At 44.8% G+C, this 12,908-nt stretch overlaps 1 protein-coding gene across 2 annotated transcripts in view; it reads left to right on the top strand.

Moving 5' to 3' along the window:
- Window positions 1-6,166: 6,166 nt before the first annotated feature.
- Window positions 6,167-12,908, top strand: part of tmem220 (transmembrane protein 220) — a 28,536-nt gene continuing 21,794 nt past the window's right edge. For both annotated transcript variants that reach the window (XM_070857543.1, XM_070857544.1), the window contains exon 1: window positions 6,167-6,469. In XM_070857543.1, the coding sequence (XP_070713644.1) occupies window positions 6,350-6,469 (120 nt within the window). In that variant the 5' untranslated portion in view covers window positions 6,167-6,349. The remainder of the gene's footprint in view (window positions 6,470-12,908) is intronic.

The raw sequence follows: 12,908 nt of genomic DNA, 5'->3' as shown, positions 1-12,908 counted from the left end.
TACAGCAGTAAGACCTCCCTGCTCCTATACTCAAATCCCCTAGCTATGAAGGCCAACATACCATTTGCCTTCTTCACTGCTTGCTGTACCTGAATGCCAACTTTCAATGACTGATCTACCATGACACCCAGGTCTCGTTGCACCTCCCCTTTTCCTAATCTGCCACCATTCAGATAATATTCAGCCTTCGTGTTTTTGCCCCCAAAGTGGATAACCTCACATTTATCCACATTATACTGCATCTGCTATGCATTTTCCCACTCACCTAACCTGTCCAAGTCACCCTGCAGCCTCTTAGCGTCCTCCTCACAGCTCACACCGCCACCGAGTTTAGTGTCATCTGCCAGCTTGGAGATATTACACTCAATTCCTTCATCTAAATCATTAATGTATATTGTAAAGAGCTGGGGTCCCAGCACTGATCCCTGCAGCACCCCACTAGTCACTGCCTGCCATTCTGAAAAGGACCTGTTTATCCCGACTCTCTGCTTCCTGTCTGTCAACCAGTTCTCTATCCACGTCAGTACATTACCCCCAATACCATGTGCTTTGATTTTGCACACCAATCTCTTGTGTGGGACCTTGTCAAAAGCCTTTTGAAAGTCCAAATACACCACATCCACTGGTTCTCCCTTGTCCACTCTACTAGTTACATCTTCAAAAAATTCCAGAAGATTTGTCAAGCGTGATTTCCCTTTCATAGATCCATGCTGACTTGGACCGATCCTGTCACTGCTTTCCAAATGCGCTGCTATTTCATCTTTAATAATTGATTCCAACATTTTCCCCACTACTGATGTCAGGCTAACCGGTCTATAATTACCAGTTTTCTCTCTCCCTCCTTTTTTAAAAAGTGGTGTTACATTACCTACCCTCCAGTCCATAGGAACTGATCCAGAGTCGATAGACTGATGGAAAATGATCACCAATGCATCCACTATTTCTATGGACACTTCCTTAAGTACACTGGGATGCAGACTATCAGGACCTGGGGATTTATCGGCCTTCAATCCCATCAATTTCCCGAACACAATTTCCCACCTAATAAGGATATCCTTCAGTCCCTCGGTCCCCTAGTACTTCCGTGAGGTTATTTGTGTCTTCCTTCGTGAAGACAGAACCAAAGTATTTGTTTAACTGGTCTGCCATTTCTTTGTTCCCCATTATAAATTCACCTGAACCTGACTGCAAGGGACCTTCGTTTGTCTTCACTAATCTTTTTCTCTTCGCATATCTATAGAAGCTTTTGCAGTCAGTTTTATGTACCCGTCAAGCTTCCTCTCATACTCTATTTTCACCCTCCTAATTAAACCCTTTGGCCTCCTCTGCTGAATTCTAAATTTCTCCCAGTCCTCAATTTTGCTGCTTTTTCTGGCCAATTTATATGCCTCTTCCTTGGATTTAACACTATCCTTAATGTTATGTATTGATCTGTGTATCGTCCTGGTACCTTAAAAGTATAGTAAGCACAACGGTACACCACAGAGGGCGCTGTGGTGGGAGACCTGAAAGTACCTGCAAGTACAGTGGCGACAAGGAAGCGGACGAATTCCACGCAACCATGGCTACTCTGGGCTCGCTAAAGGATTTTACCGTGGGCAATGATTGTGAGGCCTTTACGGAAAGGCTTGAGTACTACTTCACAGCAAACGATCTGATGGAGGACATGAATGCACTGAGAGAGAACGTAAGGCGATATTGCTCTCCAGTTGTGGCGATGAGGTTTACTCTCGTCAGGGATTTGCTGGCACCCGGGAGCGCCAGGGACAAGTCATAAGAGGAGCTGACTGAACTCATTCGTGACCAGTTGAAACCGAAGGAGAGCATCCTCATGGCCAGATACAAATTTTACCATCACTGCAGACCCGAGGGCCAGGATGTCACCAAATATGCTGCAGATCAGGAGACTCGCGGCGCCGTGTGATTTTGGGGCATACCTTGACGAGGCTTTGCGGGACGTTTTCGTCATGGGGATTGCCCAAGAAGGCCTCCTTCACAAGCTGCTAGCCACAGAACCCACGATCACCCTGACAAAGGCCATCACCATCAGCCGGGCACATATGACCTTGACTTGCAGCACCAAACAAATGATCCACACAGTCTCGAACCCAGCAGGCACTGTCCACAGGATAGCGCCCGCCACGGACAAAACTGCAGAACGTGGCTCTGCCAGGCAGAAGAAGATGAGGTGTTGGGACTGTATACGTGCACTGATGATTCGCCCCCAGTGATAATGGAAGCAAAAATCAATGTAGTCCCTGTGAGTATGGAAGTGGACACGGGCTCGGGTCCGTCGTTGATGAGTCAGAGAATTTTTGATAAACTGTGGATTAACCCAGCTGCACGACCCAAGCTGGTTCCGGTCACGGTGAAGCTGCGTACCTACACCAGGGAACTGATACCTGTTCTTGGCAGAGCGGGGGTGCAGATATCCCACGGGGACGAGACACACAGTTTACATTTGTGGGTCGTTGCAGGCGATGGGCCGATGCTCCTCGGCCAGAAGTGGATGGGGACGGTCCGTGGGAGCTGGGAAGTCCTCACCACTCCACAGGCTGCTGCTCCCTGGGGTGCTGCCGTGCCCCGGGTCCCCAGAGAGCAGCGCCGACCGAGCTGGAGCTGTAGCCTCAATCCACCCACAGGCAAGCCCCAGCCCCGGACCTCAGGCCACAGAGATCCTGCAGCCTTAGCCCCCACAGGCAAGCAGCCCTGCAGAGGCGGGCCTAGTTGGGTGGGGGGGGGGGGGGGTGTGAGTCGGTGGGGCGCTGCGGGCGGAGTGCGAGGGATCCAGGATGGCCGGCGGATCGGAGGGGCCCACGCAGAGGGAGAGTGGGGCGGTGGCTGCAGCTGGAGGCTGGCGGCCATGACGGCCGCAGGGGATGCGGCTACGGAGGCCGCCGGAGAAGCGATGACGACGGCCGCAGGAGAGGCGGAAGTCAGGTGGCAGCGGAGAGAAGCGGAGGCTGCGGCGGCAGGGGGCATCTGGAGCGGCGGAGAGCAAGATGGCAGCGCCCAAGGAGAAGCCTCGTGGAATCCTGCTGCATCAAAGATGGCGCCTTAAAAAGGAAATGCATCCGGGAGTCTTAAAAGGGCCTTATCACGTGGTGGTCCCCACAAAGTGACTTCTGTAAGGCAAGTGCGAGTCTAAAATGAGCTATGTTAATGTGAGATGATGGATTTATAATAAAAATTTATATTTTAATGCTGAATGGTCACTGTGTTTGTGTAAAATAATGGATATGAAGTACAATTAATGATAAGAGCTAATAAGGAAATCAGGGATTCGTTACCAGTTAATAACTATTTAATGTAACTGCTCAGTGTACCCGCAACCCGTTGACGCAACATCTGTACCAGATAACATGTACCATACAAACGCACTGTCTATGCATACCTGCCTTCCGTTGGACAAACAAGGTTGAGATCCCCGGCAACGGCTTCAGGACTGGGGGGGGGAAGTGAGATGTTATGTATCGATGTGTGTATCGTCCTGGTACCTTAAATGTATAATAAGCACAATGGTACACCACAGAGGGCGCTGTGGTGGGAGACCAGAAAGTACCTGCAAGAGGCAGTATAAAAGGCTGACACCACACCTGAGAGTCACTCTGGAGTTGTTCAATAAAGGACAAAGGTCACAGCAGTTAGATTAACACCAGACCGTGTGGAGTCAGTGATTTGTGTGCTACATACACCACACTTAATTTCCCTTGTTAGCTCCAGTTGAGCTACCTTCCCCGTTTTATTTTTACTCCAGACAGGGATGTACAATTGTTGAAGTTCATCCATGTGATCTTTAAATGTTTGCCATTTCCTATCCACCGTCAACCCTTTAAGTATCATTTGTCAGTCTGTTCTAGCCAATTCACACCGCATTCCATCGAAGTTACCTTTCCTTAAGTTCAGGACCCTAGTCTCTGAATTAACTGTGTCACTCTCCATCTTAATAAAGAATTCTACCATATTATGGTCACTCTTCCCCTGCACTGCACTAAAGTTTTAATCTAGATTATATGTCCAAGTCTTTGAAGTGGCTTGAATCCACAAAAGACCAAGTCAGAGGCAAGAGTGCTTCCACAGAGCCAAGGCCAACACTGGTTTAGAATTGCTCCAACAAAGAGCCTACACAGACATGATGGGTAGAATGGCCTTCTGTGTTGTAAACTTCTATCGATATTGTGACAATCTGGCTGTCTTCATGGTCATTTTTGTTTCTGATGTTAGTCCACAAATGACCAGGTTTATTGAATTTAATTTCACCACAGTGTCAGGATTTGAACTCACAACCTCTAAATTGCTAGTCCAATATTGTAACTATTGTGCCATATGACAGAGAGAAAGCCTAAAGATTTTAAGGACTGTATTCCTTTTGTTAAAGGTAGGGGAGTTATTTTTCCTGGTAAGAATGTTGTTTGTGACAACCATGATAGGACGTCAGGTGCTCAAAAACCTCAGCTAGTAAAAGTTTGGAAACAACATTGAACAATTCTTCTCTCATGAAGAAAATGACAGTCTCACTCAAAAACAGCTGGTGCAGGTAATGAGAATATCCATTGTGGGCTATTGTTTGAAGGTAGTGTCAAGACAAGTTGCTTATGTAATGCAGAAGAATCTGTTCCATTCTATACTTGATCTGGGAATGTTGGACACTGCAAGAAGTGAAATAAGTTCCAATGCCTAAACAATGACATTTCTATAGGACAAAATTCACCACAAATGACTATTGTATGTTAGACATGACTAAATATAATTAGATTTTTTAATAGATCCAACAGTAATTGTTAAACAGAAGATGCATCTGGGCCTGGATTCCTACTTTGTGTATAAACTTACTGAGGGATCCATGCACATGTTTCAAAATGTGAATTAATTTACTTTTAATTAAACAAATATCCGATCATTATGCAGCAACAAATATATTCCTGAGGTCTTTTGTAGGACCCCTGTTGCCTCAGCTGTCCACTGGGGGGTGGAGGGAGGGAGATATTTGGAATGGTTTCGAGTTGGTTCCAGTAGTAGTTATATTTAAACAATATAATTAGCAGCACCAGCACACTGCAGCATGGAAGCAGTAAACCTGACTATCATGATGATGAAACCATCATGTTGAACGGTTGGCCAATTCGCTTCAAGGAACAACAGTTAACCATTCGTGTAATTAACTTTAGTAGCAATTAGACTGCTCTAGTATCTTAAATAAACCAATTCCCTTTAGTAAAAGTAATATTTAACATGGTAGTTTTAATCACTTTACATAAAGTAACTGTGTATGCCATCTACTGGTGAAAAAGCAACATGCATACTAAATCGCATTCTTGGAAATTCACTGTGGGTTTTATGACCAATTTCAATGTCCTGCCCCAAAAATGATATCAACTAATAATCTTTATAATTGTTGTGCCAAAGCAGAACATTAGTAGCAGGGTTGGAATTAAAACCAGATTTTGGAGAGTCCCTGGAACTCTTTTTAAGGTCACTGAGTAGCCCGAGTGAGGATGGCTGTCTGTGACACTGATTTCGCTGATAATGAAAAGGGTTGTAAAAGTCTGTAGCCGTGCGGAGTCTTTTAGTCCTCTCTTTACACTACACACTCCTTTTGCTGCAGTGGGTTTTTGCAGATTATACATGCAGAAAAAAGCTTGGCAACTCACAAAGTTGTGCAGTCTGGTCCCATCCACACAGCGCAACTTGACCGCTCGCTGACAGAGGTGTCTAATCTTGGGCCGTAAACAAAGGAGGTTTATCTGCTGAGATAGACCCAAGAGGTGATCGGCCTCACACCAGGGTTTCACTGTGTAGACCATAACCCTGTTTATTAACAAACCACTGATTAACATTAAGCAACCTTCATGGAACAAAGATTAAACATTTCAAAAACTAAGAGTACTGTAGATTTTTTTTAAAAAGCATGTTTGTTCAAGATTATTTTCTCTTTCAGTTCTGAGCTGTCTCTGGCAAACAGATGTCTGAATGTCAGGGGTTCGTCATTACCAAAAGTAATAAAACTTCTGCCTGGGTCATGTCAAGACAAAGTGTGCTTGCAGTTTTTCTTCCTACAAATTAGATTATGCTGATTTCATTTGGCTCCAATTCAATTTACAACTTTTCCTGCTCCTCCTCCTCCTCCCCTGAAGGTGCTGACTGACACATGCTGGGGTGAGGCACCTTTTGGGTATAACCTTTCTGAAACTCTTCAACATCTGTCCAGACTGCACTGATCTCGTATCTTCCAACAAACGTCTGAATGAAAGTTGTTCACCCTCCAGGCACGCAAAGAGCGTAAGGGGTGGGTCCCACACTGTACGTCAACAGCGCAAACTTGCTGGGGAGACTATGGAGCGGAAGGAACATGGACGGGAAGTCACAGCAACATCTCTGCCACTCAGCTCTTCCCCCGCTCTATCTCACATCCTGGAAAGCTTGCAATTTGTGCATGGCTTTTTTTTTTGCCCTTGCCGCCTACGTGCAGGTAAGTTTCCTGTTAGCCGCTTGCGGCCTGGTGTTTGTGCGCAACCCCGCCCCAGTGCACAGAGAGGCCAACATAGCACGGTCTGACTTTGCTTCCCGATTGTATTCCCTTCAGTGGTGCTCCAGGTTATTGGGACTGGTATCCTCATTTTTCACAGTAATTAATAACAGCGTTTGACAAACTCAGCCAGGCGAGTTTCTGCCTGTGTGCCCACTCTGTTCAGAACAAGTTATTTACCATCTTCCTCAATTAAAGGTCATCTCAGCTCCCTCAATATGTTCATTACCTGTATGCATCAAGATAATCGCAAAATGAGAGCATTAACATTTGACATTAAAAGGTAACTGATCCACTGATAGCTAAATCCAAATGAATTTAAAGAGATGCTGGTCTTCAAGAAAAAATGGTAAATCTTTGGGGGAGAGCCATTGTCATTTTTTAAATCATTGTCAGCAGCATTAGAGGGCTGTGCAATGTTTTAGACTGACAGAATTTCGGAAAGTCTGGGGTACTCTAAGCTTGCACCCAACTGGCCTTGCATGCACCCTTTCACAGTGCAGTTACCTATATACATAGGAAGGATTCGACCCTCTGAATGTTCAGCTCGTTTACAACCAGCAGCAAGTCAATGCTCACTTTCCCGGCAGATGTCACAAGGTCTTCAGTTCACCATGCCACCAATATTTGACGCAAAAAAGCAAGTTTCAGGGTGACTGCAGGAAGATATCAATGTACTGGCTGGTGGACAGAACAGTGGCAAATTGAATTCACTCTGGATAAGTGTGAGGTAATGCATTTGGGGAGGTCCACCAAGGCAAGGGAGTACACATTAAATGGTATGACTCTGAAAAGTGTAGAGGATCAAAGGGAACTTGAAGTGCAGGTCCACAAATCCTTGAAGATAGCAGGCCAGGTAAATAAAGTGGTTAAGAAGGCATATGGAATACTTGGCTTTATAAGTCAAGGCATGGAATACAAGAGCAAGGAGGTTATGCTTGAACTGTATAAAACACTGGTTAGGCCGCAGCTGGAATACTGTGTGCAGTTCTGGTCACCACATTACAGGAAAGATGTGATTGCACTGGAAAGGTTGCAGAGGAGATTTACAAGAATGTTGCCTGGACTGGAGAATTTTGGTTATGAGGAAAGATTGGAAAAGGGGAGGTGCAACAAGACCTGGGTGTCATGGTACATCAGTCATTGAAAGTTGGCAAGCAGGTACAGCAGGGAAGAAGGCAAATGGCATGTTGGCCTTCATAGCTAGGGGATTTGAGTATAGGAGCAGGGAGGTCTTACTGCAGTTGTACAGGGCCTTGGTGAGGCCACACCTGGAATATTGTGTTCAATTTTGGTCTCCTAATCTGTGGAAGGACATTCTTGCTATTGAGGCAGCGAAGGTTCACCAGACTGATTCCTAGGATGGCAGGACTGACATATGAGGAGAGACTGGGTCGACTGGGCCTGTATTCACTGGAGTTTAGAAGGATGAGAGGGGATCTCATAGAAATTCTGATGGGACTGGACAGGTTAGATGCAGAAAGAATGTTCCCGATGTTGGGGAAGTCCAGAACCAGGGTACATAGTCTAAGGATAAGGGGTAAGCCATTTAGGACTGAGATGAGGAGAAACCTCTTCACTCAGAGAGTTGTTAACCTGTGGAATTCCCTACCGCAGAGAGTTGTTGATGCCAATTCATTGGATGTATTCAAGAGAGAGTTAATATGGCCCTTATAGCTAAAGGGATCAAGGGGTATGGATAGAAAGCAGGAAAGGGGTACTGAGGTGAACAATCAGCCATGTGGTGCAGGCTCAAAGAGCCGAATGGCCTATTCCTGCACCTATTTTCTATGTTTCTATGAGATGCTGGGACTGTTTTCTTTGGAACAGAAGAGGCTAAGGGGAGACCTGATTGAAGTGTATAAAATTATCAGGGGCCTGGATAGAGTGGAAAGGACGGACCTGTTTCCTTTGGCAGAGGTGTCAACAACCAGGAGGCATAGATTTAAAGTAATTGGGGGGAGGTTAGAGGAGATATGAGGGCAAATTTCTTCACCCAGAGGGTGGTGGGGATCTGGAACTCTCTGCCTGAAGGGTGGTAGAGGCAGAAACCCTCACCACATTTAATAGATATTTGGATGTGCACTTAAAGTGCCGTAACCTACAGGGTTACGAACCGAGAGCTGGAAAGTGGGATTAGGCTGGCTAGCTCTTGTTGGGCCGAAAATGCCTCCTTCCATGCTGTAACTTTCTATGATTCTATGACTCCAGGATGACTAATATCTCTGTGGTATCCAATGATGCCAGATAACACCGGTATAATAATAAGGCACATCCAACAATCACTGAATTCAGTTTTGATATTATTTTATTACTGTTATGTCTGTAATGCACTTATGAATGACTCCAGGAGGCAATGTGTTGTACTCAAACTGTAGTGACCTTGGTCCTTCATTCGTAAGTCCAGAGTGAGGCACAAGCATGGTTGGGCAGCCTTTTATACTGGGCCCTGCACATTTATGCAGGTGACCCTCAGGTCTCCCACCGCAGTACCCTCTGGTGGACAGCCTCTGTCTCAGTGGCAGGAAACCCCAGTCTCCACCAGTTGCACCCTCTAGTGGTGTCAGCATAGTATATACACAGTGTAAACTTTGTTGATGTTACCTGATGTACTAAGTCTCCATCTTATGCAACCATACAGTGACTACACAGTGAGTATATCTATAGTCTGCATATATAACATCACTTCCCCCCCCCCCCCCAAGTCCTTTGTGCCGATTACCTTTGCACTATTTACTCTGCTTTAGCTCTCCCCAGACTTAAGTGCCAATAGCCCTTGCACCTTGGCTGTGCTTTGGCTTGGCTCTCTCCCTGTTAACCCCCAAGTCCATTTGCCACAACGTTGGGTAGTGGTTACCAGTTTGGATGGTTCGATGATGCAGTGGCGGTTCCAGTGGGTTCTGTGTGTGATCCATGTGTGTGTCCATGGCTACATACATCCATTCCCCCCGCCCCCAACAGCGAAATTGTGCAGCAGGCCCGTTACATTAACATACAGGATCAGACACAGTGCAAGTACAAAGAAAGGAAGTTACAATTTGTATCGTGACACCTTGGTTCAGTGACTTACATTTGTTACATTTTGTGGTCGTGTGCCAGGATTGGGTAGATTGCATTCATGGTTCAGTATGGTAAGTACTGAGGTAACAGTACAGGTATGCGAGGACGCAGGTTTAAGAGCAACCGCACGGGGTCCTAGTCGTCTGATGGTGGTGCTGCACCCCCAGCTAGCAAGGTGGGCTTGGTTCGCTCACCTAGCCAGGACCCCGGGCCTTTGCCATTGCCTAGTGGTGGGAAGAGCCACAGATGTGTGTGGCCTCCCTGTCCTCCTTTGAGGGCTGCAGAATCTTCTGCCTGTTCTCTAACGGTGTTGAAACCTGGCTGTTTCAGGTCCCATTTGGGGAACTCATTGGTTCTGACCTTTCGCTCACGGACATGGCCGAGGTAGCGACTGGGTCTGGGGGCTGCACCGTCTCCACCCGGGTGGTGGGCAACGGTGGCCAATTGCGCGTATTGGTGCCGTTTTCTTTTCCAGGTCCGTGGTGAATGGTGCCATCGGGTGCCTGTAGCGTGGGATAGACCTGGGGCAGGGTATCAGGATCAGTGCCTTCAGCCTCCTGAGGTCGCTGGCCTATAACTTGTGGGGACACATGGGACAGGACATCAGGATCAGCGCCTTTACCCTCCCGAATTTGTTCGCTTGCTACTTTTGGGGACACTCTATTCCTGACATCTCGCAACAACATTTTGTTCACAATCTTAATCGGTTCGTTACATTGATTGCCATGCATTCAACATCTCTAAGTTCAGTTGGTTGCAGGTCTCCCTTAAGAGAACCCTGCTGGCTTTACCCCAATCAAATCCTTTGTTAGACACCATGTGTTGGTCCCTCAGCGTTGCACCTTGTGATATGGCTGTGGACATCTTTTTTTTCAGCCACGCTGCACTTTGCTGCAGCAGTGACACCACCTTGCCTCTGTCCTCGAAGTCGACTGCCTTGATCCTTCTCTCCTGCAATTCTCTCCCTAAACCTCTCCACCTTTCTCTCCTTTTAAGATGCTCCTTAAAAATCTGCCTCAGGTCAAGCTTCTGGTCACCCATCCTGGTATCTATGTGGCTCGATGTTAAATTTTGTCTGTGCTCCGGTGAAGCACCTTGGGATATTTTACTATGTTAAAGGTTTTGTTGTAATGTGTGCAAGTGAGGACAAGATGGGATTTTATTGTGATGCCCCCCATGTTAAAATAGCCTGCTGACACTCATTGTCTTGGACTAGCCATTGATTTGGTTGAGGTATCAGTGGCTGATCCACGGAATCAGCAGGAAAAAAATTAGAGAATAAAAAAGCAGGTATTTTTGTCCAGGTAAATTTATGATTTATTTGGAGTTGCAGTTCAAGATGCAGAGTATACATTTCTAGAATTTGGACTGAGGAACGTGTACAGGGGTTTGCAACAAAGCCGTAAATACAGGACAGTAATTAACGCAATATGTGGATAGGGTACAGATACATTTGGAGGGGGGGGGGAAGGGGGTAATTATGCTATTTCTGGATAAAACAAGCTTTTTATATAGCTGTATTTTTTTGAAGAAAGGATTATTAATGATGGTGACACCAAAGTCAATCCACTTGCATTATTTGCAGTTCAAAGTCTGGTGAACAGAGAGCTTCTAAAATAAATACTGGCTTATCAGCTCTTCTGTAGCATGGCCAGAATGTATTATAAAAAAGACTGCGTAATGTTACATGCACTTAGGCTACAAGCTTAATTTATACTGTAACAAGGTTTACAGTTGCGGTCGTATCTTTTCATGTAGTTTTATTTTTTAAATTCCCATTTTTTTTTTGCCAATGTCGCTCCTTCAGTGCTGCGAGAAGACAACAGGATGGAAGTAGGGTAGATGGAAGTGTGGTCCTTTCCCTGCTAACTGTTTCACCTCCGTTTGCTGAGGTGCGTTGCCCTTTTCCTTTTTCTCACATTGATTGAGTTATAACAGATTTGCAGACTACAGGAAATCACAGACACAAAAGCTCACTATACCATTGTGCTGTGCCCGTACTGCACAGACAACCTCAGTGTGAAGCTTTCTGTCAGGGCTGATTTAATGATAAAGTGAAGGCAGATTTCAAAACACCTTTTAATACAGGGTCACTGGGAAAATCAGCCAAACACCACATATTTTCAATATGCTTTTTCATTATTGATATTAGTCTGAGCCTTTTTAAAATTAAATAATGGACTAACTTTTGTGATATAAAAATTGTAGCAATAAGGAAAAGACCAAAATTGTGTCATCATAATTATGGTTGTAACAATTAAAACATTAAAGTGTTTCAAGTGAGTCAACAGCAACTTAAGTTGGCAAAAATGATGACCTTTAAGCCATAATAATTTCCAATTTTTTTCTGTGGGAATAAACATTTGCCTTTATTTGTACTAAACGTGTGTTGGTGCATTAAACTGAGCACACAATGTACAACCTTCATGCAACCCATGAGTAGAGGTAATTGATTGTTTAGAATCATATTATTGATTAGTATTATAATGTTAATGTCAGTACGTTCATTATGTATTTTAGCCAACAGAACGGAAAATGTTTCACTATTATTACAGTAATTGAGATGGGTTGTAGAGGGGAGCCAAGGCCCTAAGCTCTGGAATTCTCTCCCTAAACCTTTCTGTTTATCTACCTCTCTTTCCTTCTTAAAACCAAGCATTTGGTCATCTGTCCTTATGTGGCTCAGTGTCAATGTCAAATTTTGTTTTATAACGCTCCTGTGAAGCGCCTGGGGACGTTTTACTATGTTAAAGGCACTATATAAATACAAGTTGTTATTGTTTGGGAGATTTAGTACTGTGGGAGAACAGAGATATATATATATATATATAGAAGTCATGGGAAATCAAAATTAAATATCAATATTGGCACAATTATGTGAAGTATTTCAGATATTTGATCTGTCATGCCACCAATACCAGCAGCACGTACACTGCAGTACTTTGCATGTAATGAGGGCTTCCTCACGCAGGTAAACAGCGCACCCTACTGGTTCCTTGCTTGCTTGCTTCTTGACATTTGATGGTTAACGATGGTCTAATTTTATGCAAATTCTCGGAAGTCTGCAGTTAGCAGAAACTAGGAAGCAGATTTATATTCTGTTGAGTTTGTTTTTATATTTAAGTCACACTGACACACATTTAAACCACACTGATTCAGTCACTCGTCACCACTTTGAAGAGCTTCCACGGTTTTGGCTGTGTAGGAAAATACTTGCAGCTTTGCTAAGTGGGTTTTGACATAACTTCAACTTAAATGTAAATGCAACTGGTCACATTGCAAACCTGATTCTCCACGTTTCAGGAGAAAATTAAAGGGCTTG

This window comes from Pristiophorus japonicus, chromosome 16 (genome assembly GCF_044704955.1).
Source record: "Pristiophorus japonicus isolate sPriJap1 chromosome 16, sPriJap1.hap1, whole genome shotgun sequence".
Classification (NCBI taxonomy): domain Eukaryota; kingdom Metazoa; phylum Chordata; class Chondrichthyes; family Pristiophoridae; genus Pristiophorus; species Pristiophorus japonicus.
The sequence above is the reverse complement of the archived record's forward strand: the minus strand, read 5'-3'. Positions and strand labels throughout refer to the sequence as shown.